At 42.3% G+C, this 26,010-nt stretch overlaps 1 protein-coding gene across 1 annotated transcript; it reads right to left on the bottom strand.

Annotated features, from left to right (window-relative positions):
• Positions 1-469: 469 nt before the first annotated feature.
• LOC309370617 (uncharacterized protein) lies at positions 470-8,297 on the bottom strand (the record flags this gene model as incomplete). Its single annotated transcript, XM_081912535.1, has 5 exons — positions 470-590; positions 1,845-1,905; positions 4,400-4,602; positions 5,237-5,396; positions 8,249-8,297. 5 exons carry the CDS (start codon positions 8,295-8,297, stop codon positions 560-562), a joined length of 504 nt encoding a protein of 167 aa, XP_081768661.1. The 3' UTR covers positions 470-559.
• Positions 8,298-26,010: the final 17,713 nt, after the last annotated feature.

The raw sequence follows: 26,010 nt of genomic DNA, 5'->3' as shown, positions 1-26,010 counted from the left end.
TCAAAGAGAATGGTGGCTTCAGTAGAAATACCATCTATCTTCATGTTCAAAGTAGTTATCACATTACAGTATGTTGAAATCCTTTTTTTTAAATTAACAGCTGCAACAGAAAAGTTGTTATAAGAGTTCGATAAGTACGCAAATACTAATTGTTATTCCACACTTAGGTTTACTGATGAAAAGGGAAAGGAATGCAGATGGAAAGAGATTTATGGGAGTTTGATGAGTGTTTTCTTCAACAAGTCCAAAACACTTTATAAACCAGTCTCTCTTTTTGTCCGGGGCCTGGCCTGTTACAATGAAGCAATTATAGGTTTATTTTCTCAAAATATTTGATTGACAGGCTTTTGGATAGAAGGTGTTATTTTTAAAATGAGTTACTATTACACCTTCTTTGGAACCACAGGTCAAATAAAGCTCATAGAGCGCAGTTATAGTCAGAAATTGACACAATTAGACAAATGTCATTTCTCATTTCTAATAGTGCTCAACCAACTAGGAAGTCCACAGCATAGAGGCCTTGCTTACTGGGTGAGTCGCTTGTTTTTAATTTAACAGATCATCTTTTGTCATCAGCGTTTGGCTCAGTTCTTTCCGGGAAAATACAGGGGGGGAAAAGGTTCTAGATTAAGATATAATAATAATAATAATAATAATAATAATAATAATAATAATAATATCTATCCAATAACTGCTCCAGATTCAAATAATTTGAACAGCACCTCAGCAGTCTCCATATCATGGCAATACTCTCACAAACTTTGCTCTCTGTCATCCAGTTGATACCCTGGGCTGGGTTCCTGCTTTGGAAATACAGTACTAAAAGGAATTATCTTCACCTCGCCTTTCTTCCTAAAGAGTTTTTATCCTCTTTGCAGAATTCATTTATGAACTGCTGAGGGTAAATCATGTTGCTACCTTAGCACTGGCGGAGGAAGGGGGTGCGGGGTGTGTGGTTCGCTCTGGGTGTCATCCCTGAGGGGGATGGCATTGCTGTGTCGCCTCTCTGGGACACTTGCCGCGGGCGGCGCTGCCCCTGTGCTGGCCACCCCACCCCCGTGGGTCGCTCGCCCTGCCCCCAGGTGCATAGTGTGTGCATCACTCCAGGTGCCAGAGCAGCTAGCTCCACCTCTGTACCTTAGCAGTGCACGGATCATTACAAAGATGGCTCCTTCCAGTTCCACTGAGATAAGGTTGAAAGGCTGGAGCTGGTGTGCATTATGAGCCCTTTTATGGCTACTTCCTCTGCCAGCCCTGGCTTCCCAGGAGCTTAGACCACAGTCAGTGGCATCTCCCAGGCGACCTTTAGGCTTCCCAGCCCTTCTCAGTATCATGGGAAGACTGCATCACTTCCCAAGCAGCAGAGGCAATAGCAGAGATGGGCTTTCATTCACCCAAGCCATAAAGAGGAAAGAATATCCTGTATTCTCCACGGTGCATTTATTCAGGCATTTATATATGCTTATTAACATACTACAAAAATATGTCAGGCATACAAATATAATAAAAGAGAAATTCCTTGGTCGATAGCTATTAGCCAATGGGGATACCTGGGGGAAGCAAGTTTTATGTTGACTTGCCTGGTTCTAATAAGACATAATGAGTAGGATATATGAAAGGCCTACTGTAATCCTTTTGCCAAGTGGAAAATGGTAACTCTAAAATACTAATTAAAATGTTACCATAACTTGCAAGCATTTGAGAATCCAAACCGATGACACCCAGAGGGACCAGCAGTCTCCTTCTGATATCCTGCTTGCATAAATGTTGCCTTTGTGGGTATTGCTAGGAAAATATATTCCCCAAACAAGTAAAACATATGCAATTTTTATTCAAGTCCTTACCTGTAAGGTGGGGGCACAAAGTTGACTTCTATGGCTGGCAGCTGCGATGGATACTCCGGCCCTGCCAATTTAACAGGACATGAAAGAATGTCTAAAATGATACTACTTGTTCCCAAGAGAACCTCAATACACCAAAAAATTCAAAGGAAAAGTCATTGCCTTAAACATATCTTGGAACCGAAGTATCGTGCGGGCCCAACAGGGTTTTGTACTTAGCAATTTCCCCCACTCATCTTCCATATGAGAAACAAACATGTTGTTTTTGTATATCCTTTCTTGAAATTATTTATGATCAGAACTTTGATTCAAAATGGCAGGTGCTTGGGGTTTCATTGCTGAGGCCCCTTGACTTTTCTTGAAACGCTACAAAATTGGTCCTGATTCATTAACACCTCCTCATCCCCACTGGTCAGGGAGATGGCTTAGTTTAATCACTGAACCTATGTCTGTAGGATCCCAAGCTCTACAGGGCTTTGTACACCAATACCTGCACCTTGAACCCAGCCTGGGAGCTCATTGGCAGCAAGTGCAAATATTTCAGCAGTAGCATCATATACCGTATTTTTCGCTCATAAGACACACATAGTTTTTAGAGGAGGAAAACAAGAAAAAATATATTCTGAATCAAATGTACAGTGGTACCTCTGGTTAAGAACTTAATTCGTTCTGGAGGTCCGTTCTTAACCTGAAACTGTTCTTAACCTGAGGTACCACTTAAGTAATGGGGCCTCCCGCTGCTGCCGCCGTGTGATTTCTGTTATCATCCTGAAACAAAGTTCTTAACCCAAGGTACTATTTCTGGGTTAGCAGAGTCTGTAACCTGAAGTGTCTGTAACCTGAAGTTTCTATAACCCGAGGTACCACTGTACTAAACTATTTAATAAACTACCGGTATATCATAATATTTCAACCATGTAAAGTGAACAGTGTAAAATGAAGAGAGACTTTATCCCCTAGTAAGGGGGGCAGGCAATGGAAATATATGAGCTTTCCACATTGAGTCCCTTAGATCTAAGGACTGTATGGTTTGGCGCTACACAATTATTTTAATAAAGCCAAAAGAAGTTGCACTTTCTTCATTTTTGTTCATTGCAGAGAGCTCTGGGGGCTTTCATATGAGGGAGGAATGAGGGAGAAATCTGATTCAATTCCCATTTAAAGTCAATTTAAAGTCATTTAAAGTCACACCTTTGTACACAACACAAGGACGAAACCACAGCCGCCCATCAAATTTCACACTTCTACAAAGGAAAGCACTACTGTCCCCGCAAGACCAGTGGCGGAGGGAGGGTCTTGCGTGGTGGCACATCACCTGTGGGGATGTGGGACATCGCCCACATGAGCATCATCCCAATGGGGTGGCCAAGCGCAGGGGCGGAGGGATTACACTGCTCCCGCTGTGCTTGCTTTACACCCGTGTAAGCAGCTCCTGTCCTGCTTTGCTGTTTTAAAGTGAGCTGAGGAGGAGGGACAGATGGGAGCCATGGCTCCCGTCCGTCCCTCCTCCCCATAGTATTCGCTGCATAAGACACACAGACATTTCCCCTTACTTTTTAGGAGGAAAAAAGTGTGTATTATGGAGCAAAAAATACAGTATATGACAGCGATATTCTGCCTCAGGGAGCAGCCAGGCCTCCACATTTAGCAGTAGCTTCAGCTTCAGGTGAGCCTCAATGGCAACTCCACAAAGGGTGCATTGTAGTAATGAAATTTAGAGATTGCCACCAGTGCATTGACAGCAGAAGTCAGCTGATATTGAGCCAAAAATTGCCGTAGCTGTCTTGCCAACAGAAGCTGGTAAAAGGTACTCCTAGACACTGAGGTCGTATTCAAGAAGGCATCAGATAATGCGCTAATAAACAAAACTTAATAGTGTGTTGTGGGGCACACGGCTTTGTCCATGGACATGGAAGGAGAATGGCCACGTGTCCCACTTAACACAATCCTCTGCATTGGAATACAGAACTTTAAAAATATTGACACCCCTCTCTGAATCTGCCACATTCACAGCTCCATTAAATGAAAAATCAGAAACTAACAAATGACTGTAAGTTCACCATGTGTTAAGACGTTGCCATCCATTATGGAGCCACTGTTGTGTCCCTGGGCTCCTGGGGGTGGACATTGAACCAGACCAGTTTATGCTCCTTTTCTGTCCCGCTCCACTCTGCGAAGGGATTTGCAAAATGCAAACGCCCCACAAATCAAGCGCATTTGACAGCAGGGAGTTGCGATTTACAAGCCACTGTGACTGCACAAAGGCAGAGAAGCTGTGTCAGTGACAGGTGCTGATGCACTCCTGGCACATTTTTCTCCTGTCGTCAAAAGTGGTTTATTAGGTGTAATCTTAATCTCTTCAAAAAGTCAGTGCCCTAAATATGGCTCGCAGAAACACTGTGTTAATAATAATGAATAGTGACAGCTAATTGGCAAGCCACTCGATTCTTGGACTTTACAGTCAAAGAATGAGGCCATTTACCTGAATGAGGCCAAACTTTTGCAAATTTCCGTTGCTGCTGCTGAAAATCAAAATGGCCTAAAGAAACCCTGCTTACTTTGGGGCAGCTGCTGAGGCTCCAGCCCAATGGTGGTGGTGTTCATCTTGGGCCCTCCTTCCCTCTGCCCATGATCAGCACTTGGTCTATAAAGTGGGGTCACAGCAGGGCCAGAAAGGGCTGGAGCTGAGCTATGGAGTTCTAGAGCAGGAATAAGGGGGTCGGCAGCAACAGAGTTGTGTGTTCCTGAACTCAAAAGGGAGCTGTTAATAGAGGTGGGTTTAGGGGAGCACAGCCAGTTCACCCACACTAGTTGATAGGGTGCTCCAGGGAGTGCTGCAACAATAACTTAGACTGGAAGGTGAGAGGGTGCCAAATTTTGTCATTGCAGAGGGCACAGCTGAAATTTGAAAAGTCCACAGTTCCACTTGTTCCATGCCTAGAAAACATGGGTCCGAGCAATCTTCATATTGCCCTGCTCCTTTCCCAGAGAAGGCCTGCTCCTGACTGCTAAATGGGAGCAAACATCAAACCAGAGAAAGCCCCAATTGCTGTTTGCTCCGATAGAGTGCTAAAGAGCGGCCCCCCCCCCCGAGGGAAAGCACAGGGAAAAGAGGAAGGATGGACGATCGTTTACATAGTCATCCCCATCTCTTCTGGTGATAAGGGGAATTTCCAAACAGAAACAGGCCATTTGGCACAGAAATAACCCAATGCCATGTGCCACACCTCATTGATATACATATTTTACATGCTGCATATCGAAGATTAACTAACATACTCAGACTTTAAAGCAAGTATGAAAGAAGTGAACAGAAGCACGGCCTTGGATTCCTTCCTCTCACGCCTTGCCAAGAAGGTCAGTGTGGGGAGACAGACAGGAAACCCGTCCCACACCTGGTTATATTGTGCCTCTGGAAAGTGAAATTCCTCTGTCTGCTATTAAAACCTGCAGGTATAAATGTCAGCCCACGTGGGTGGCTGTAGGAAACCAGCTGTGTTTTTCCGATTTTAGGTTGGGAGGTAGCGATTAAGGAATTACAAGGCGAACAGTGTTCTAGAACGTGGAACTCAACAAAGAACTATGGTGTGTTGCCATGGTAACCAGCTGGCATGGCCCTGCGCCCCATGGAAAACATTTTGCGTCACAGAAAAGCAGGAAAGATGAGAATCTTCCTAGTGACAGTGATGGTCTTTGTAGCTGATTCTGAAAACAGCCAAGTTTTCTCCATTGATTTTTTTTTTTTTTTAGTTCCTCCAGACTGGACTACCAGGATAGACAGAAGCATAAGTTAGCTGATATAATCACAGTCAGTTTGCATATTATAAAAAGCAGGGAATGCAAACATTCACAAGTCCTCGTTCTGGTTTCCAGAACTCCTTGCAACAAACAAGCAAGTCCACTTTGAAATATTAGTGAGTACCTCAAGAGAAGCGGGTCACAAAGTCAAGAACACAGAGCTGTATGCAGTTTGGAAAACCCTTGCATTGAGAATGCTAATGTGTGACAGTAGTTTAGCTTCCAAAACTGGGCAGGACATAACCTGGCCATGTGTCAGGGCTGGCTCACCTGTGAGACAGCTGAGGCTACAACTTCAGGCAGCAGGATTCACAGGGGCAACAGATCCTGATGTAGATCTTCCTCTGCCCAGCCCCTGTTCCTGTTGCAGATCTTCTCCCACCCCTTCTCCCCTGGTTCAGAGGGAGCACCATTTTGTGGTTCATCTTAGGGGCCAAAATGTATTGGGCCAGCCCTGATATGTATCCTATCTCACAGAGGACCGCCCTCTGTTTGAAGGGCATTTTGGAGGACAGTCCTATGTCTGAAGGCCTGCTCAGTCCTCTTCTGTCTAGGGATCAAGAACCATGAGAGGAGAGGGCTAGAGGGGCCTTGAAGTTGCTCATCAACACTTGGACAGCAGACTGTGAAGGCACCCAAGTCCCCTGGCCAGACTTTTCCACTATGGAAGAAGAAGAGTTTGGATTTGATATCCCGCCTTTCACTCCCTTTAAGGCGTCTCAAAGCGGCTAACATTCTCCTTTCCCTTCCTCCCCCACAACAAACACTCTGTGAGGTGAGTGGGGCTGAGAGACTTCAAAGAAGTGTGACTGGCCCAAGGTCACCCAGCAGCTGCATGTGGAGGAGTGGAGACGCGAACCCAGTTCCCCAGATTACGAGACTACCGCATGGAGAGAGGCATTCTACTTCTATTTAAATTAGAGTAATTGTTTCACAGCTATACCTATAAATCAGCAATCGCAAATGCCAATGTGTCCATTTTGGGTGATGCATTTCTTCTTTTTGGATGACTTGTAAGTGACTAGCCTTGCACGACACCCTCAGTGGGCCCCCTCAGTGAGTCTACCCACTCGCTGGCTCTGTTGCTCCTCTGCCTCGCCATTTGCTTCCCAGAGGGAGACAGTGAGTAAGAAGGCAGTGCCAGGCACTCCCTCTCACACCCACAGTTGTTTGGTTGTTCATACTCATTGGGTAGAACAGGAGGCAGGCAAACAGGAAGGTTATGATCGTGAAGAAAAGGAACAGCCCCAAGGTGCTCTGTCAGCCATCCCCTCCACCTGCTATGGTGACCCCCAGCCCTGGCCAGGATACTGGGGTATGGGCCGGAGGATGCAAAGTTCATGCATGGCATTGGCCAGGTTAGTTGGACCCCATTGTGTTAACAACAAAGGAACCTCCCAGTGAAGGTCAGTAGTTCGAATCTGTGGGATGGGGTGAGCTTCCGTTGCTCTGTCCCAGCTTCTCCCCAGTTCGAAAGCACGCCAGTGCAAGTAGATAAATAGATGCCGCTGTGGTGGGAAGGCAAACGGTGTTCCGTTGCACCAGAAGCGGTTTAGTCATGCTGGCCACGTGACCCGGAAAACCGTCTGTGGACAAACGCCGGCTCCCTCGGCCTGAAAACAAGATGAGCACCACAACCCCATAGTCACCTTTGATTGGACTTAACCATCCAGGGGTCCTTTACCTTTACTTTTTACTCACAACAGCTGATTTTCCATTTGAAGGACCCCCTGATAAGCTTCCAGGAGTCCCCCAGATTCACACGTGAAAACCACTAGTGCAGAATAGGCTTCCCAGTTGCGTATCTTGCAAGATAGTGAATATAATTTAATAATGATCACTACTGTATTGACTAAGTCTACTGAAATACGACAGGGATTTGGGAAACACACACTCTTTCCAAAGCTGCAGCTCACCAAAGGAAGGCTTCAGTTTAGGCAACTTAAAAACAAAATGCTACTGGACCATAAATGGTAATTCCAGGACTCCCTCTCTTTTAATATCCTTTTAAAGATGAAAAGGGGCTTTGCTAATCAGTCTGAAGTCTCACAAGCAGCGTATGGGTTGAGTAACATCTGCAGGCTCACAAATTTATGAGGTGGCGTTATGGATATAATTTTTTTTCTGGCACACAAGGTGCTGAAATAATATATTTCAAAATGAAACACATTGGTGAAATAATACATTCAGCAACCACAGAATAAGGAAAAATACAAGGCACATCAAGAGCTGAATTTATACAGAGTACACAGACCTATGCAGCTGGAGAGATGCTCTTCTCCAGCATGTCCCTGACCTTTTAAAAGTCATGACCACTTGGAACACAGAATTGGGGAATAGTTGTAGCCATGAATGCACGCAAAAACAATTCTCTTTTTTCCCTGGGAAAAAACCACCAGTGTCTACATGTTGTGGAGATCAGAAATCAAAATCAAAATTGCATTACAATGTTTATTCTGTCTCTAAATTTTGATGAAACCCAGAAAGAAAACAATCCAGTTGACTGCTTGGAGTCACTAATTACTTGGGTTTTTTTACCTGGTTTTGTTAGGTATTAGAAGTCAAATTCAAAAAGTTTAACTTCAGCATAGCAAATACTTTACACATACTTTCTTCTGGGGCACTGGCTACTCCTCCCAGTTTGGTGTCTCTGTGCATCCCCTCAATTCCTTCCTCCAAGTCCTTTATCTATGGGCACTCTTTGGGTTCGATCAGCTACAAATCCACCTAACAGTTACGTAGTCCAGCCCACATTTTACCAGCTTCTCCACAAGAATATCATAGGGGACTTTTCAAAATACTTAAATAAAGATTCACTACATCCAAAGTATTCCCCATTACACCAATTTTATAACTTTATCAAAAGAAAAAAGAAATGAGATTTGTTTGGCATGATTTGTTTTTGAGAAACCCATGCTGGGTCTTTGTCAGGCATCCTCAAACTCGGCCCTCCAGATGTTTTGGGACTACAGTTCCCATCATCCCAGACCACTGGTCCTGTTAGCTAGGGATGATGAGAGTTGTAGTCCCAAAACATCTGGAGGGCCGAGTTTGGGATGCCTGGTCTTAGTAATCACAGCATCCTTTTCTAAGTAGTCACAGACCAACTGTTGAATTATCTGTTCTAGAACCTTCTTAAATTAGCTGTCTTAAAGTCCAGAGCGCATGTCTGACTACACTCAGTTTTCTCTTGCCTCTGTATCATGAAACCCAGGAGGACATGGTTACTTCCTCCCAAGTTTCCAAGTACTTCCACTTTGTCAATCAGTTCCTTCCTGCTAGTGAGGACCAGGTCCAATGTAGATGCCCTTGTTGTTTCTTCCACCTTCTGGAATTTGTAAGGCTTTACATTTTTGGCAGAGTTTGAGTTCCAACAGATATCAGGGAAGCTGAAGTCTCCCATGACTACTATATCTCTCCTTTTCAACTGTTTGGTAATCTGTTCTAGGAAGGCATCATCCAAGTCTTCAGTCTGGCTTGGTGGTCTATAGTAGACACCCATAGTAAGGTCAGGCTTGTTGCTCTCTCCTACAGTTTTTACCCATACACCCTCAATCTGCCTTCCATGCTCCAGATCATGGATGATGATGATGATAACAATGTTTATTTATTTATTTGTTTGTTTGTTTGTTTGTTTGTTTGTTTGTTTATAGCCTTCCCATCTGGCTGGGTTTGCCAAGCCACTCTGGGAGGCTTCCAGCAAAATATTAAAATACAATAATTCATCAAATATTAAAAGCTTCCCTAAACAGGGCTGCCTTCAGATGTCTTTTAGAAGTCAGAAAGTTGTTTATTTCTTTGACATCTGGTGGGTGGGCAGGCACCACTACTGAGAAGGCCCTCTGCCTGGTTCCCTGTAACTTTACTTCTTGCAGTGAGGGAACCGCCAGAAGGCCCTTGGAGCTGGACCTCAGTGTCCGGGCTGAACGATGGGGGTGGAGACGCTCCTTCAGGTATACTGGACCTCTTCACAAGTGTTCACATCCTTTACATATAATGCTGCTACTCCTCCCTTCCTGTTATATCCCTCAATTTCTACATTCCAATTCAGTTCTGTGCACCAAATGGGGATTTGATATTTTTTTCCTCAAAAGAGCAGCCTTCCATTCCATATAGGTTGAGAGGAATTTCAAAAGTACCCGGTAGGTTGCAATATGGCATGAGGTTCTGATACTCCAGGGGGAAATATCAGAAAATCTGGGCATCCCTCAAGTGTGCTTTTTGGATCCTGGCCATGGTAAATACATCGAGAGTTGAGATGTATTATGAAAATAGTGAAAGGGGGGGGGAGATGTGATCTGCTGCAGTCACCCAGACCTCCAGCCACCACCACCCTCTCCCCAGAATGCCTCTGGGCCCAAATATATTCTTTTCAGCAATGGAAAGGAGAAAGGTGGGGAAGCTGAAGGCCAATGTCTATCCAGATGGTAGCTCAAAAAAAGCAGAGCAGTGTTTTGTCACTTCTTCAGCTCCCCTGTTTCTATATCTATTTTCCTTATACATTTCTGTTAATAAGAACATAAGCAAAGCTCCAATGGACCAGACCAAAGGCCCACTTGGTCCTGTACACTGTTCTCTCAGGGGCCAACTAGAAGCAAGCCCACAAGCAGAGCACGGGTGCAAGATCAGCCTCCCCACTCTGGGGAGCCTAGTAACTAGAACCCATGCCAAATGGTAAAGTGTGTTCTCCTTCATGGAGAGACATGTTGCGGTGGGGTCTGACAGACCACCCCCTCAGTAGCAATGCTGGGTGGGGTCCTTTAGATGGCCATTGGCAGTGATTGTGCTGTTTGGGTTACTGGGCTAATTTTGATGTTGCCAATTTGTGGGATGGACCAAAGGTTTTATACGCAGGGCATGAGGCATTGAGCGTTCTCTTTTGCTGCGTGCACCGGCTCACCTGCCCACCCTCCCTAATTTAGGGCTCTTGCGTTGACTTTGCTATTCATGGGGTCGTCTGCTTTGGGGGCAGGGGCCTGGTAGGAATTTTGTCCATTTGGCTGATTGGCTGGTGCCATTTGGTTTTTGCCTACTGCGTAGCAAATCGTCACAACTTGTAAGATTGTGATTAGGCATTGGTTAATTTTTGGTTGGTGGAGGGGCATGGATTGGCAGTGCCTGCCCCTCCAATGCTGCTGCTGCAAGGGAATTCCGTTAAAGGAATCCAGGGGCTCACCATGCTTTCGTCCGAATTCCTGGTGTGGGAGCTCTCCCCCTGGGAGCATGCGGGGAGAGGTGAGGGCCTGGATCTCAGCTCCATTTTCTCCCCAATATTGTTTTCCCTTACTTCCGCTGGAATCCGGAAGTCAGTTCTGTCTCTGGACGGGGACAGATAGTCGGAAGCAATGCCTAAGCAACCACTCACATTTATGTGTTTTAATAAAGTTGTGGCCAAAATTATGCCAAAAACCTTAAACAAAAATTCTGTGTGAATTGTGAATTTTTTGGGGGGTGGCTTGGGGACCTCGACACGCAAACCCACCACTCCCTGACTCCACTCCAAGCCACTTCACTTTTTGACCCTTATTCTTGAAAAATGTTTCAGTTGATGGACACCTTTGTACCTAGTTAAGATATCAAAAGGCATTAAGTTTCAAGAAGATGGATTTCAATTAATTACCGTAGGTAAGGGGACGTTGTGATTTAAAAAGTTTTAAGCCTCTGAGTTCGGCTTTCACAGTTTTCGTAGCCACATTGTTAAATGCTTATTAACCTTGCTTACATCTCCAGTTCTGTTATATAAGTCAGCAGAGGACTAAATGGTGGTTACTGTGGGGAATCACACAGTTCTCTGGCTTTTAAAATCCTCATCGTAACATTGCATTGAAATTTTTAATAGCATACACTCTGAAGCTGTAATGTTGTTATTACTTTATGACTACTGTGTTATACAGTCAGTGCAAGTAAGTTTATACAGCCAAATGGTTACCAGAGCACTAAATGGGATAGGAAAAACAGCAAAGGCAAGCAGCAATAGGTCTGAATATATGTAGGAATGTGTAGGAATGGGAGGCACACACAGACAACACTTAATTAGTGACCTATGATAACTTCACAGTTATTATAATTACCAGAAAGTAGTAACTCCTAACATTAGCAGGATTTAATTTCAACTAAATCTGAGAGCCTATGTGAGCATAAATGGATGGACAAATATTTCTCTTTCCAGTCTGTACTGTTTTCTCATTCACAAATCTGTTCCATGCCATTTGTGAATTATTATTATTATTATTTAGATCCAAATTTAAATCCATATTTAAAAGTATTTTCTCTCAAAATGCACTTTCTGAAATGCAGTTTTGATATGTTTTATGAGCACCAGAACATTTAGGAAGTGAAAAAACAACGAAGTTCCAATCAGTACATCAGTTTAGCAGGGACGTTTCTACTGTACCGAAAGTCACAAAGATTCTTCAAGTTTATGAATAGATGCTAACAGTTACTACATTTTGCTACATGTTTGCAATGGATGCCTGGCAAAACTCTTCCCCCCGGTGTTACATCAGGGGTCAGCAAAGTTTTTGTGGCTTGGGCCAATTCATGGTCCCACAGACGCCTCAGTGGGCCGGAGTGCGCACGTACACGTGCAAAAACTATTTCTGGTGCTCCTTCCGGCAAGGAGGAGGCGTGCACAGCTTCCCATTGGCTGCAGGAACTTCCTGCAGCCAATGGGAAGCTGGAAAGCATCGCAGAGGCAGTCCCTGCTCTGCTCCATGCTGGTTTAGTGCAGCGCACGGGAGCTGACTGAGTGGGCAGTGGGGGTCCCCAAGCTGGTGGTGGGGCTCCATGGACTGGTTAAAGACCCCCCATGGGCCTCTTGTGGCCCATGGGCCTTAGGTTGGCGACCCCTGTGTTACATACTATAGACTAAAGTACTTACACACACATTGCAATAAGTTATGGCTTCATCAGCAGTCATTATAAATCCACGCAAAGTCACACACCAAAAATTGTGCCAAAGGAAGTATTGGTTAGAATGTTCCAAAGTGTGGCAAGGTTTGTGTAGAAACAGAGTGGATGGAGAAAGCCACTGACCTTTAAAGCCCTAAACGGCCTCGGTCCAGTATACCTGAAGGAGCATCTCCACCCCCATCATTCTGCCCGGATGCTGAGGTCCAGTGCCGAGGGCCTTCTGGCGGTTCCCTCATTGTGAGAAGCAAAGCTACAGGGAACCAGGCAGAGGGCCTTCTTGGTAGTGGCACCCGCCCTGTGGAACGCCCTTCCAGCAGATGTCAAAGCGATAAATAACTACCTGACATTCAGAAGACATCTTAAGGCAGCCCTGTTCAGGGAAGTTTTTAACGTGTGATATTTTACTGTATTTTTGGTTTCTATGGAAGCCGCCCAGAGTGGCTGGGGAGGCCCAGACAGATGGGCGGGGTATAAATAATAAATTATTATTATTATTATTATTATTATTATTATTATTATTATTATTAAAGCAGTGTATACTTTTGGCCAGCCCCAGAATTTGGATTTAAGCCTAAATCTGGAACTTGGAGTTCTGAAACCCTTGTTTCGTGTGTGTGTGTGTGTGTGTGTGTGTAAGAGAGAGAGGCTAACAGCAGAGCATTGGCAGGTAGATTGAGGCGGCTTAACCTTTCCCTACCCATTAATGGGTTGCAACTCGATAGCAGTGCATCTGTTTTGCAAGCAGAAGTCCCCGAGATTCAATCCCCAGCATCTCCAGGTCAGATTGGGAAAGGTTGCCCCGTCTGAAAGCATGGAGAGCTTTTGCCAGCCAAGTGTACAATACTGACTATTGGTATCACCTGCTATGTGATACCAATTCTTTCCTTCTGATGCACACATATTCTCCCCACCCGAACACTTTAAACTGATTTTGCCCCACGCGGACTCTGGCACATGAAGTTAGCACAAAGAGGCAAGAATTACGGAGTGAGAAAGGTGTCAAGACCTATTGCTGTGATCAACTCTTTCCTCCCTTCAAGTTTTAAATGCCCAAACCAACAAAGTTGTGCTTGCTGAAATAATATGTATTTCTTTTCTTTTTTTTATAATAATATTTATTTTTTAAAAAAGTAAGCAATAAAAAACATATAGAGTAACATATAATTTTCCAATATCCACATTTCATTCTCCTCATTGGACTTCCTCGCGACACTCGTTCCTGCATTCCAAACTCTTAAATTTTACCAGCAATTTATTAACTTGTTTCAATTCTTATAGTATAATTTTCCAATATTAAATCTCAAATTTTAGAAAATTTAGATCACAATTCTAAAGACTTAGTTTTAACATATTATTTCTCCAAAATTTGTCTTTTCTTTTAATAGCATTTAGATTCTTATTCCTTTTAACTAGTTTGTTGGTACCATGTTGTTGCTAATCTTACATCTTTCTTAACATTCATACAATTTGCAATGTTTTTGTAGATAGTCCTTAAATTTCTTCCAGTCCTCCTCCACCAGTTCTTCTCCCAGGTCTCGGATTCTGCCAGTCATTTCCGCCAGTTCCATATAGTCCATCAGTTGCATCTGCCATTCTTCCAGTGTGGGCAAATCTTGGGTTTTCCAGTGTTTAGCAATAAGTATCCTTACTGCTGTTGTAGCATACATAAAAAAAGTTCGGTCTTTCTTTTGCACCCTCTGGCCGACAATGCCCAGAAGAAAGGCCTCTGGTTTCTTAGGGAAGGTATACTTAAATATCTTCTTCAGCTCATTATATATCATTTCCCAGAAAGCCTTAACTCTAGGGCAGGTCCACCAGAGGTGAAAGAACGTTCCTTCAGTTTCTTTACATTTCCAACATTTGTTATCTGACAAATGGTATATCTTTGCAAGCTTGACTGGGGTCATGTACCACCTGTATATCATTTTCATAATATTTTCTTTCAAGGCATTACATGCCGTGAATCTCAAACCGGTGGTCCATAACGTTTCCCAGTCAGCAAACATGATATTGTACCCTATGTCCTGTGCCCATTTTATCATAGCTGATTTGACCGTTTCATCTTGTGTGTTCCATTTTAGCAGCAAGTTATACATTCTAGAAAGTATCTTAGAACTGGGTTCTAACAGTTCTGTTTCTAACTTTGTTTTTTCCACCTGGAATCCTATCTTTTTGTCCGACTTAAAAACTTCTTTAATCTGAGCATAATGTAACCAATCTCGCACTTTACCCTTTAGTTTCCCCAAACTCTGCAACCTCCAGTTATCTCCATCTTTTTCTATTATTTCCCAATATTTCGGCCATTTGGCCTCCATATTGAGTCTTTTCGGGGCCTTAGCTTCCATTGGTGATAACCACCTTGGGGTCTTATTTTCCAATAAGTCTTTATATTTTGTCCAGACATTGAACACTGCTTTTCTGACAACATGGTTCTTGAAAGCCTTATGTATTTTAACCTTGTCATACCACAGGTATACATGCCATCCAAAAGCATTGTTAAATCCTTCCACATCTAAAACATCCGTGTTTTCAAGAAGCAGCGAAATAATATGTATTACTAGCAGACAATAATGGAAAACCACACAACAGACTTGCTCAAATTCATACATGCTGGTTTCACTATCTTATCACTTATTTGGCTATTTTTAAAACTGGTTATGTCTAATAATGATAATGTCCAATGCTATGATTTTATTCCCACAGTTCAACCCATACTATATCCAAATTTCAAATTGTGAAAATAGGTACATAAAGAATTATATATAAACTCATTATGTGAGTAAAACAGGAGGATTTTAAAGATTTCTTGTGCATTCTATGTAACAAGAATTGAATGGACCTTCAAATTGCTTTGAAACGTCTAAAGATCTTTAAAACCTCCCACACAGCTCCCTCTGCTGTTGTAATTAGTTTTAATCTGCCAGGGAAAAAGTTGAACGTACCTATTTACTAAAACCAATTTTGAAAGTTTCCTCATTTCACTGTGTAAGCCTGTTCAAAATAATCCAGTTGTGCAAGGTTGTAGGTTCAGAGTGAAAGCAGATTAATTTTTGGTTCAAAGTTTTGTGCTGAAACAAAACTTGAGTGACATAAATGACTTTAATGGTCTAAAGACCATTGTGAGTTCACATTAGTATCATCAAAATTAGCCTACCTTTGAATAAACGTAGGCAGGAAGAGCTGTGTTAGTCAGTTGCATCTCCTTCAAGAAGAAAGAAACCAACTGTCATCTTGTGAAGAAGTTTCTTAGATAATGATCTTGAAAGTTTGAGAGCACCACTACTTATGCTTCCTGTCAGGGAAGAATTATGGATGATGGGATCATAATTGTGTTCTATAATTTATTGTAATTAGAGAGTGGATACAATTAACTTCCATTTATTTGAACCAGGTATCTTGTTGTTTTAATGTAAGGCACAAGGAAAGAATGATAAATGCCTGATTATCAGTGGCAGTTCCCCTACTTTAATCCAAACACTTGACACAGGAAACATTTAAAGTAAATCAGAATAATTTACAAGAATAAAATCAACCTAAAATACTGAATAAGAGATAGGCACTTCTTCATATTTGTATTTATTAATTTATTACTTGCAATTTACATGTGTGTCAAGGCAATTTACAGATGTATAATAAACATAGCTAAAATAGTCTTGAAAACAGCTAAAAGAAAACCCTGAAGATTGGTTTAAAAGCGATTTTCCCTCTTGCGAGTTTGCTTCCTTTTTCTTAAAGCTGCTAATACCCAGGGAATCCGCACTCCGCGAGACGAAAAAATCGCAAGACGACACAACTCGCGAAATGAATTAATTTCCTCTTGCAAGGCACCACTGTATGTCTTCAGTTGATTTTGGAAAATACAGAAATTGAGTTTGTGTCATATCTGTAGACATACCTGTGACCACAGGGCAAAGCCATCCAGCCCCTCTGATCCTCCAGGTGGAGTGGTTTGAGTGGGGATGTCCCTCTGCCCAGGCCTGCCCAGCTTCACTAGCTTCTGCCATTGTGGAAACTTGACGGTCAGCAAGTAAGCACCTCTGGCAAAGTGTGCCCACCAAAATAATGGGTGGAAGCTACTGCCAGCAGCATCCCCATTGACAGTAACTAGTGGCAACTCCTAAAACAGGATGGGGCCAGCAGAGGATAATAATAATAATAATAATAATAATAATAATAATAATAATAATAATATATTATTTATACCCTGCCCATCTGGCTTTCCCCAGCCACTCAGGGCGGCTTCCAACAAGGTATTAAAATACAGTAATGCATCAAACATGAAAAGCTTCCCTAAACAGGGCTGCCTTCAGATATCTTCTAAAAGTCTGGGAGTTGTTCTTCTCTTTGACATCTGGTGAGATCCCTTGGAATCATAGAACTGTAGAGTTCAAGGGTCCAGCCCACTGCAATCTCAACTAAAGCATCCATGACAGATGGCCGTGCAACCTCTGCTTAAAAACCTCCAAGGAAGGAAAGTCCACAACCTCCCGAGGGAATCAGTTCCACTGTCGAACAACTCTCACCATCAGAAAGGTCCTTCTGATGGACTTCCGGTCGGCGCCAGCGTTAATGGCGGTCCTTGCTTCGAGCTCCGAAGCAGGACTGCTCCGTGAGTTCGGGTCTGACCCGCTACGGCGAGCGGGGGACCCCTAAAATCACAGGCGCTGAAGCCTGTGAACAAGGAGATTCGGTGGGCACCTTTGCGCCCCCCGGTATCGCGAAAGAGCCTTTTTAAAGGCTCTGGAGCGGCATCGGGTGTGAGCGCGGTGCTGAGGATCGCAACCCAGCTCACGGAGCGAAGCCGCGTCGCCATTGACGGAGAGCGCCGATTCCTTCCTGAAACTACCGATTGGAAACAACACCCGTGAGTAAGAACAGTAAAAAAAAAGGGAACGGGACTTCAAAATTTAAGAAGATTTGGCTGAAAACGGGAGAGGCAAAAATTAAGGAAGTCTGCCCCCCCGGAACTACATGATTGACTGAGCAACGAAAAGAGTAAGCTGTGTTTAAAGGGGACGTTTTTATGCTTTTTAACTTTGTTAAACTTGACATCGGAAGAGGACCTCCCCCCCAACGAGCAGGAGAGGGGGGGAAGAAATTTGACTTAATTTTATCTGCTCAAGAAAGGAGATTTGAACGGGAAATCTTCCACTGCCGATACCTCTGGCCAGGCTGCCGGGGCAGTGAGCGCCTGAAGAGAGCTGTCAAACTTGATTGAGGATACAAAGTAAGATTTATCTGATATAAAATAACGGGACTTTAGCGGACAAAAACTGTAACATTTTAAACTGCAACAAAGTAGGGTCTTTATTTGGACTTTCGCTTTTGGAACTTTGTATGGCTATTTCCTTCCCTGTTTCTTTGTCTTTGCATTGGATACAATGTACTCCCTCTAGAGGCTTAAAAGAGAGACTGCTGCATTGAGATATAAACAGTGGGATTTTCCAACTGCAACTGTTCCTGTGGGAACGACCTTGAGATATGAGCGGCCCTCTGGATGAAATATCAACAAGATCCAAAGCAAAACAGGCTCAGGCTCAAAAGAAAAGAGGCTCCTTGACAGGAGCAACAGCAACACAGGAAAGAACAACAACGGTATCAATGGATTCTATGACACAGGCTCTACTCAGGATAAATGAATCTTTAGAATCACTTACTAGGCAAACCACAGAGAACTCCAAGAAACTGACTGAACTGACAACAAGATTGGATTTGAACACGACAATAATATCGACTAATACAGACTCTATAAACCGTTTAATTCAGGAAAGCACAGAGACGAGGAAAATAGCCGAAAGCGCGAGGACCACGGCCGAGGAAACCAAAGGGAAATTTGCACCTATTGCAAAGAAGGTACATGAGCATGATGAAGCCCTGGCCCTTATGGAACTGGAGAGGAAAGGCAAGAACTTGAAATTGAGACTGGTACCTGAGGAGGAGGAGGACAAGCTCGGGGAATTTCTTACAGACAAGTTCCAAGAATTTTGGAGTGAAGAGTTGGGGGAAGAGGAAGAGGATTTTACAATAACTACAGCCTTCCGGATTGGTAGAAAGCAAGGCAAGAAGCCAAGGGATTGTTTAATAACTTTTAGATCCAAGGAAGAAAGAGATAAAATATTGAACCTACATTTCCAGAGGGCACTGGTTATCAAAAATTCCCAAATACAGATCTTTAAAGATATTCCTAGATACTTTTTGGAGGTGAGAACACAATTTAAAGACCTAGTCGACATATTAAAACAAAACAACATTCAATTCAGGTGGGAATTCCCACAAGGGCTGTCCTTCAACTTCAAAGGGAAGAAAACTAAAATAAAAACAATTCAAGATAAAGAACACTTTTTGGAGAGAAACTTTGAGGACTTTCAGAAAGGAACTGTAGAGGGGGGAACACTGGATATTACCAACCTATCGTTTGGATTGAACCAAGCACCGACTGACGAGGAACAAGAACTTGGAGCAGTGGGTGGGAAAAGTACCCAATAACAAAAATGTCTCTGCAACTTCTGAGTTGGAATTTTAATGGTCTAAACCATCCCCGAAAAAGAGATCAAGTTTTTCATATATTAAAGAAAGAACAGTTAGATATAATTTGCTTGCAAGAAACCCATATTGCCAGGATACACAGGAAACTTCTGATAAATAAGAGACTAGGATTGGAATTTGTTTCCTCGGACAAAGTTAAGAAAAGAGGGGTGGTGATTTATGCCAAGGAAAAATGGGAACCAAAAATGATCTTTAAAGATGATGAAGGAAGATACCTGGCAGTAGAAATTCAAATTCAAGGAGAAAAGATTTTAATTGTTGGAGTTTATGCACCTAACGAGGGGAAGGCAGAGTTCTTCAAGAAGTTGCATGAGACCTTAATGGACTTTATGGACTTTAAAATTATAATGATGGGAGATTTCAACGGAGTTGTCTCCACAAACATGGACAAGGCACAAAGGCAAGTAATATCCAAGGATGGGAGACTACCAAAGACTTTTTTCGAACTCACTGACACCATGGACTTGATCGACATTTGGAGAACTAGGAACCCTCTGGAAAGAGAGGGAACCTTTTTCTCGGAAGCAAAAATGACCTGGACTAGAATTGATCAAATTTGGATTTCTAGCAGCCTGGCACCAAGAGTGAAAAAAACAGAAATCTGCACAAAAACCTGCTCCGACCATAACGCAGTCAAGATGGAAATGAAATTAACAACGGCTGGAACCTTCAGATGGAGAATGAATGACACCCTATTTAGAGATGAAGAAATTTATCATAAGGCCCAAAAAATATTGAAGGATTACTTTGAGATAAATTTGAGAACGGAGGTGGAAAAAAGAATAGTATGGGACGCAAGTAAGGCCGTGATGCGTGGATTCCTAATTCAGCAAAATTCTATAAAAAGGAAGAAACAAAATGAGAGGAAGGAAAAGATTTTGAACCAGATAAAGGAAGGAGAAAAGAAACTGAGATCTAAACCGAAGTCTCAAGAGATCTTAAGAGAAATAAAATACCATCAGACGCAATACATGGAATTGATGAATCAGGAAATAGAATGGAAGATAAAGCAAATGAGACAAAGGACATTCGAATCGGCAGATAAATGCGGGAAACTGCTGTCATGGCAACTGAAAAAGAGGCAAAAATTAAACACGGTGACATCCCTGGAAATAGATGGGAAAATTATCAACAAACCAAATGAAATAAGTAATTGTTTTCAAAGTTTCTTTAAAAAACTTTATGCACAAGGGCCTACAAATGAACAAGAAATAGAAGAATTTGTTAAAAAATATGGACTACCAAAGATCTCAGAACAAAATAAAAGGATTTTGAATGAAAAAATCACAGAACAAGAAATAGAGGGTGCCATTCAGAATACAAAATTGGGGAAATCACCAGGACCAGATGGTTTAACTGCAAAATACTACAAAGATCTTAAAGAATGGCTAATACAGCCATTGAAGGAAGTATGCAACCAGATACTAGAGGGGAAAAAGGCTCCCGAATCGTGGAAAGACGCATTCATCTCACTTATACCGAAGACAGAAACTGAGAAACATCAAGTTAAAAACTACCGCCCTATATCACTCTTGAATGTGGATTATAAAATTTTTGCAGACGTTTTAGCAAAAAGATTTAAGAGAGTTTTGATGGAGGAGATTCATAAGAACCAAACAGGCTTTCTCCCAGGGAGACATATGTCAGAGAATGTGAGGAACATTATAGACATCTTGGAGATGCTAGAGGTGGACATTAATAGGAAGGCAGTGTTGATCTTTGTGGATGCGGAGAAGGCCTTTGACAATATTTCTTGGAAATTTATGAAGAAGAATCTCCATGGGATGGGGGTAGGCCAAGGGTTTGAAAACGGTATAGGTGCAATATATTTTGAACAAAGAGCAAAACTAATTGTGAACAATGTGGTAATGGATGAAATACCAATAGAGAAAGGTACACGACAGGGATGCCCTATATCCCCTTTACTGTTCATATCGGTCCTGGAGGTTTTGTTAAATATGATCAGGAGGGACCAGCTGGTAAAAGGAATACAGGTCGGATCTAAACAATATAAGTTAAGGGCATTCGCAGATGACTTAGTGCTAACTTTGCAACAGCCAGAAGCTAGCACCAAAAGAGTTTTAGAATTAATGGAGATATTCGGCCAGGTCGCAGGATTTAAATTGAACAAACAGAAAACAAAGGTGCTGGAAAAAAATCTAACAAAAGAGGAGAAAGATAGGTTTCAAAGTGAAACTGGGTTGGAAATAGAAAAAAAGGTTAAGTACCTGGGGGTGAATCTGACATCAAAAAATGTGAATCTATTTAAAGATAACTATGAAAAATGTTGGACAGAAGTTAAGAAAGATCTAGACATATGGTCAAGGCTGAAACTTTCCTTGTTAGGCCGAATTGCTGTTATCAAGATGAATGTATTGCCAAGAATGTTGTTTTTATTTCAGACCCTGCAGATTCTAGATAGAATGGACTGTTTCAAGAAGTGGCAGAAAGACATATCTAAATTTGTCTGGCAGGGCAAAAAGCCCAGAATTAAATTTAAGATTTTAACTGACGCAAAAGATAGAGGGGGCTTCGCCCTGCCAGACTTAAGACTTTATTATGAATCAGCAGCTTTTTGCTGGTTGAAGCAATGGCTACTTCTTGAAGATACAGACATTCTTGATCTGGAAGGATACGACAATAGTTTTGGTTGGCATGCATATCTGTGGTATGACAAGGTAAAGATTTATAAAAGTTTTAAAAACCATATTGTCAGGAAAGCATTGTACAATGTCTGGAATAGATATAAGGATTTATTGGAAAGTAAAACCCCTAGGTGGTTGTCACCAATGGAAGCGAAAGCAGTGAAAAAAATTAACATGGACTCTAATTGGCCTAAGTATTGCGAAATTTTAGAATATGATGGCGAGAAACTGAAGCTACAAAGTTTTGAGAAGCTAAAGCATAAAGTTCGAGATTGGTTACACTACCGTCAGATAAATGAGATGTTTAAGCAGGATAGGAAACTGGGTTTTCAGAAGGAGAGGTCAAAGTTAGAAACAGAATTGTTAGAATCCAATACTAAAAATTTATCTAAAATGTATAATTTGCTGCTGAAATGGAATACACAGGATGAAACAGTGAAATCAGCTATGATTAAATGGGCACAGGATATCGGTCATGACATTATGTTTGACGACTGGGAACAGTTATGGACCACCGGTGTTAAATTTACGGCATGTAATGCCCTGAAAGAGAATATAATGAAAATGATCTATAGGTGGTACATGACCCCAGTCAAACTTGCAAAGATCTACCATCTGCCCAATAACAAATGTTGGAAATGTAATGAGGCTGAAGGTACTTTTTATCACCTTTGGTGGACTTGCCCAAAGATTAAAGCCTACTGGGAAATGATCTATAACGAAATTAAGAAAGTCCTTAAGTGGACATTTGTAAAGAAACCGGAGGCTTTTCTCTTGGGCATGGTCGGCCAATTGGTACCAAAGAAGGATAAGACATTTTTTATGTACGCAACCACAGCAGCAAGAATCCTGTTGGCAAAGTATTGGAAGATGCAAGAATTACCTACTCTGGAAGAATGGCAGTCGAAGGTGACGGAATATATGGGACTGGCAGAGATGACCGGCAGAATCCGTGACCAGAGGAAAGAGACAGTGGAAGAGGACTGGAGGAAATTTAAAATATATCTGAAAAATTATTGTAAAATTGTGGACTGATAAGATGTCAAGGGGTAAGAAACAAAGAACTACAGCTGTAAATCTTAAACTTTAAGTAAATTTAAAAGGGACTTGATTAAAAATTGACTGATGAGTTGCTCGAAAAAATGGCAAAATAAGGATGTGGCGAAGGGAAGGCATGGGGAAGTCAAATTTTTGTTGTATGTCTTTGATGTTTGTGTTTTGTTTTGTATGGTCTTTAATATGTGTAAAAACTAATAAAAATATTATTAAAAAAAAAAAGAAAGGTCCTTCTGATGTTGAGTTGGAATCTCTTTTCTTGTAACTTGAAGCCATTGGTTCAGGTCCTGCTCTCTGGAGCAAGAGATTGCAGCCAGCCTAATCCAGGCCTCTTTGTTGTCTGAGAGCTGGTGAGGCAAAGGGGCATTTATCCTGATCCCACCCTCTACCCTGGCCAGTGCTCATGCCTGGTGTGTGTGTATTGTGCTGGCTGCGCCCCTCCATCAAGGCCTGCCACTGCCGATTGGATTGGACCTGTACTCATGTTTACCAAGGATTATGTCTAATGAGGTCATTCCATTGGAATAAATGAATATGACTAAGTTAAGCCCATTGATTTCAATAGGTATACTCTGAGTATGATTTGGTCAGATACATTTAAAACACCTGGGACTGTATCTTGCTTTAGGAGTCATTCCTACACACACAGTCAAACTGCTTGATCCCACTGAAGTCAATGGGATTTAAGCACCCCAAATGATTCCAGCATCACAGCTGCTCCTTGATTTCAGCAAGGCATTTGACAAGGTGCCCCATGATATTCTTGTAAAGAAGCTAGTAAAATGCGGTCTTGACTATGCTACCACTCAGTGGATTTGTAACTGGCTGACTGACTGAACCCAAAGGGTGCTCATCAATGGTTCCTCTTCATCCTGGAGAAGAGTGACTAGTGGGGTGCCACAGGGTTCTGTCTTGGGCCCGGTCTTATTCAACATCTTTATCAACGACTTGGATGATAGACTCAAGGGCATCCTGATCAAATTTGCAGATGACACCAAACTGGGAGGGGTGGCTAACACCCCAGAGGACAGGATCACACTTCAAAACAACCTTGACAGATTAGAAAACTGGGCCAAAACAAACAAGATGAATTTTAACAGGGAGAAATGTAAAGTATTGCACTTGGGCAAAAAAAATGAGAGGCACAAATACAAGATGGAAAAGGATCTAGGAGTCTTGGTTGACCACAAACTTGATATGAGCCAACAGTGTGACGCGGCAGCTTAAAAAGCCAATGCAATTCTAGGCTGCATCAATAGGAGTATAGCATCTAGATCAAGGGAAGTAATAGTGCCACTGTATTGTGCTCTGGTCAGACCTCACCTGGAGTACTGTGTCCAGTTCTGGGCACCACAGTTCAAGAAGGACACTGACAAACTGGAACGTGTCCAGAGGAGGGCAACCAAAATGGTCAAAGGCCTGGAAACGATGCCTTATGAGGAACGGCTAAGGGAGCTGGGCATGTTTAGCCTGGAGAAGAGGAGGTTAAGGGGTGATATGATAGCCATGTTCAAATATATAAAAGGATGTCACATAGAGGAGGGAGAAAGGTTGTTTTCTGCTGCTCCAGAGAAGCGGACACGGAGCAATGGATCCAAACTACAAGAAAGAAGATTCCACCTAAACATTAGGAAGAACTTCCTGACAGTAAGAGCTGTTCGACAGTGGAATTTGCTGCCAAGGAGTGTGGTGGAGTCTCCTTCTTTGGAGGTCTTTAAGCAGAGGCTTGACAACCATATGTCAGGAGTGCTCTGATGGTGTTTCCTGCTTGGCAGGGGGTTGGACTCAATGGCCCTTGTGGTCTCTTCCAACTCTATGATTCTATGATTCCTTAATCTCCTTTAGCTTTTCAGAAACAGAATTTGAATATCTAAGTTCCAAAAGCTTACATTATCAAGACAACAACTTATATTTCCTTTTTGAGTGGAAATAGGATGAATAGCAAGGGATTTTTTTTATCACTGAAAAATAGATGCTCATCTTGGTGACTAGTAGACGCAACAACTTTATTATTGTGTTGAATGAGGCTGTAGCTGTCTAATCACGGACAGCAATTGAATGAAATTCTTGAAGAAAAACTGATTCCACCCAGGTCTGTTCCCTCTATCCCCCCAGCTCCACTTCTGAGCCAAAGTAGCCGTTCCCCTCTTGGAGGGAGTTGCGCTCGCTGCCAAGGAGAAGATAAGTTCAATAAGCAATGGAATTGCATCAAAAAGGAGCTGCTTGCCAGGGCAAACAATAAACTACTTGAAAACACATTACTATAATGGTGAGTTGGCAAGGAATCTCACATCTTCTCTCTGTTAAGTGATTTCTTTATTCTTATAACAACAGCTCAAGTATGATTGAAAACAGAAACTAATTGAGAAGCAGATATGTAATGAAACACAAAAAATAACAATTACCCCCTTGGTAAGGAGTAGCAGGGATGGAAAGCTTCACATCTCCCTTACATACAAGAAGAGATTAAAATACACTGCTGCAATTGTCACAAATTTCTCTCCTGCAACATGTAACATTATTTTGAACTGTGTGTGTAAAATATGTTAGAAACCCATTTCAAACCACTTCAATGGGGACAGTAACAGAGGATAAACTGAAAATATTACATATGGTATGTGAAATAAATTTCATAGAAGCAATAATATATACAGAGTAACAGACAACAACAACAACAATAACCCATCTGGCTGGGTTTCTTCAGCCACTCAAATACATTACAGTGATACCTCTAGTTACGAACTTAATTTGTTCTGGAGGTCTGTTCTTAACCTGAAACTGTTCTTAACGAGAGGCGTGCTTTCGCTAACGGGGCCTCTTGCTGCCTCTGCGCCGCCGGCACACAATTTCCGGTCTCATCCTGGGGCAAAGTTCTCAACTCAAGGTAACTCTTCCAGGTTAGCAGAGTTTGTAACCTGAGGCGTTTGTAACTTGAGGTACCACTGTATCTTACCAACAGGAACACTGTGAGGTAAATCGTTATTATTAGCCACAGGCAGCCGATGAAGGCTGGATCAGCAACGATAATGACTTTTCTAAGGCCACTTGCTGAGCTGTTGGCTGCAGCAATGTTGGAACTTACTGTAAGTTCCCGATGTACAATAACGATTCTGATCCATAAACCATGGAAGAAGAGTTTGGATTTGATATCCCGCTTTATCACTACCCGAAGGAGTCTCAAAGCAGCTAACAATCTCTTTTCCCTTCCTCCC

Source organism: Podarcis melisellensis (assembly GCF_964234715.1).
Source record: "Podarcis melisellensis genome assembly, chromosome: 5".
Lineage (NCBI taxonomy): Eukaryota > Metazoa > Chordata > Lepidosauria > Squamata > Lacertidae > Podarcis > Podarcis melisellensis.
The sequence above is the reverse complement of the archived record's forward strand: the minus strand, read 5'-3'. Positions and strand labels throughout refer to the sequence as shown.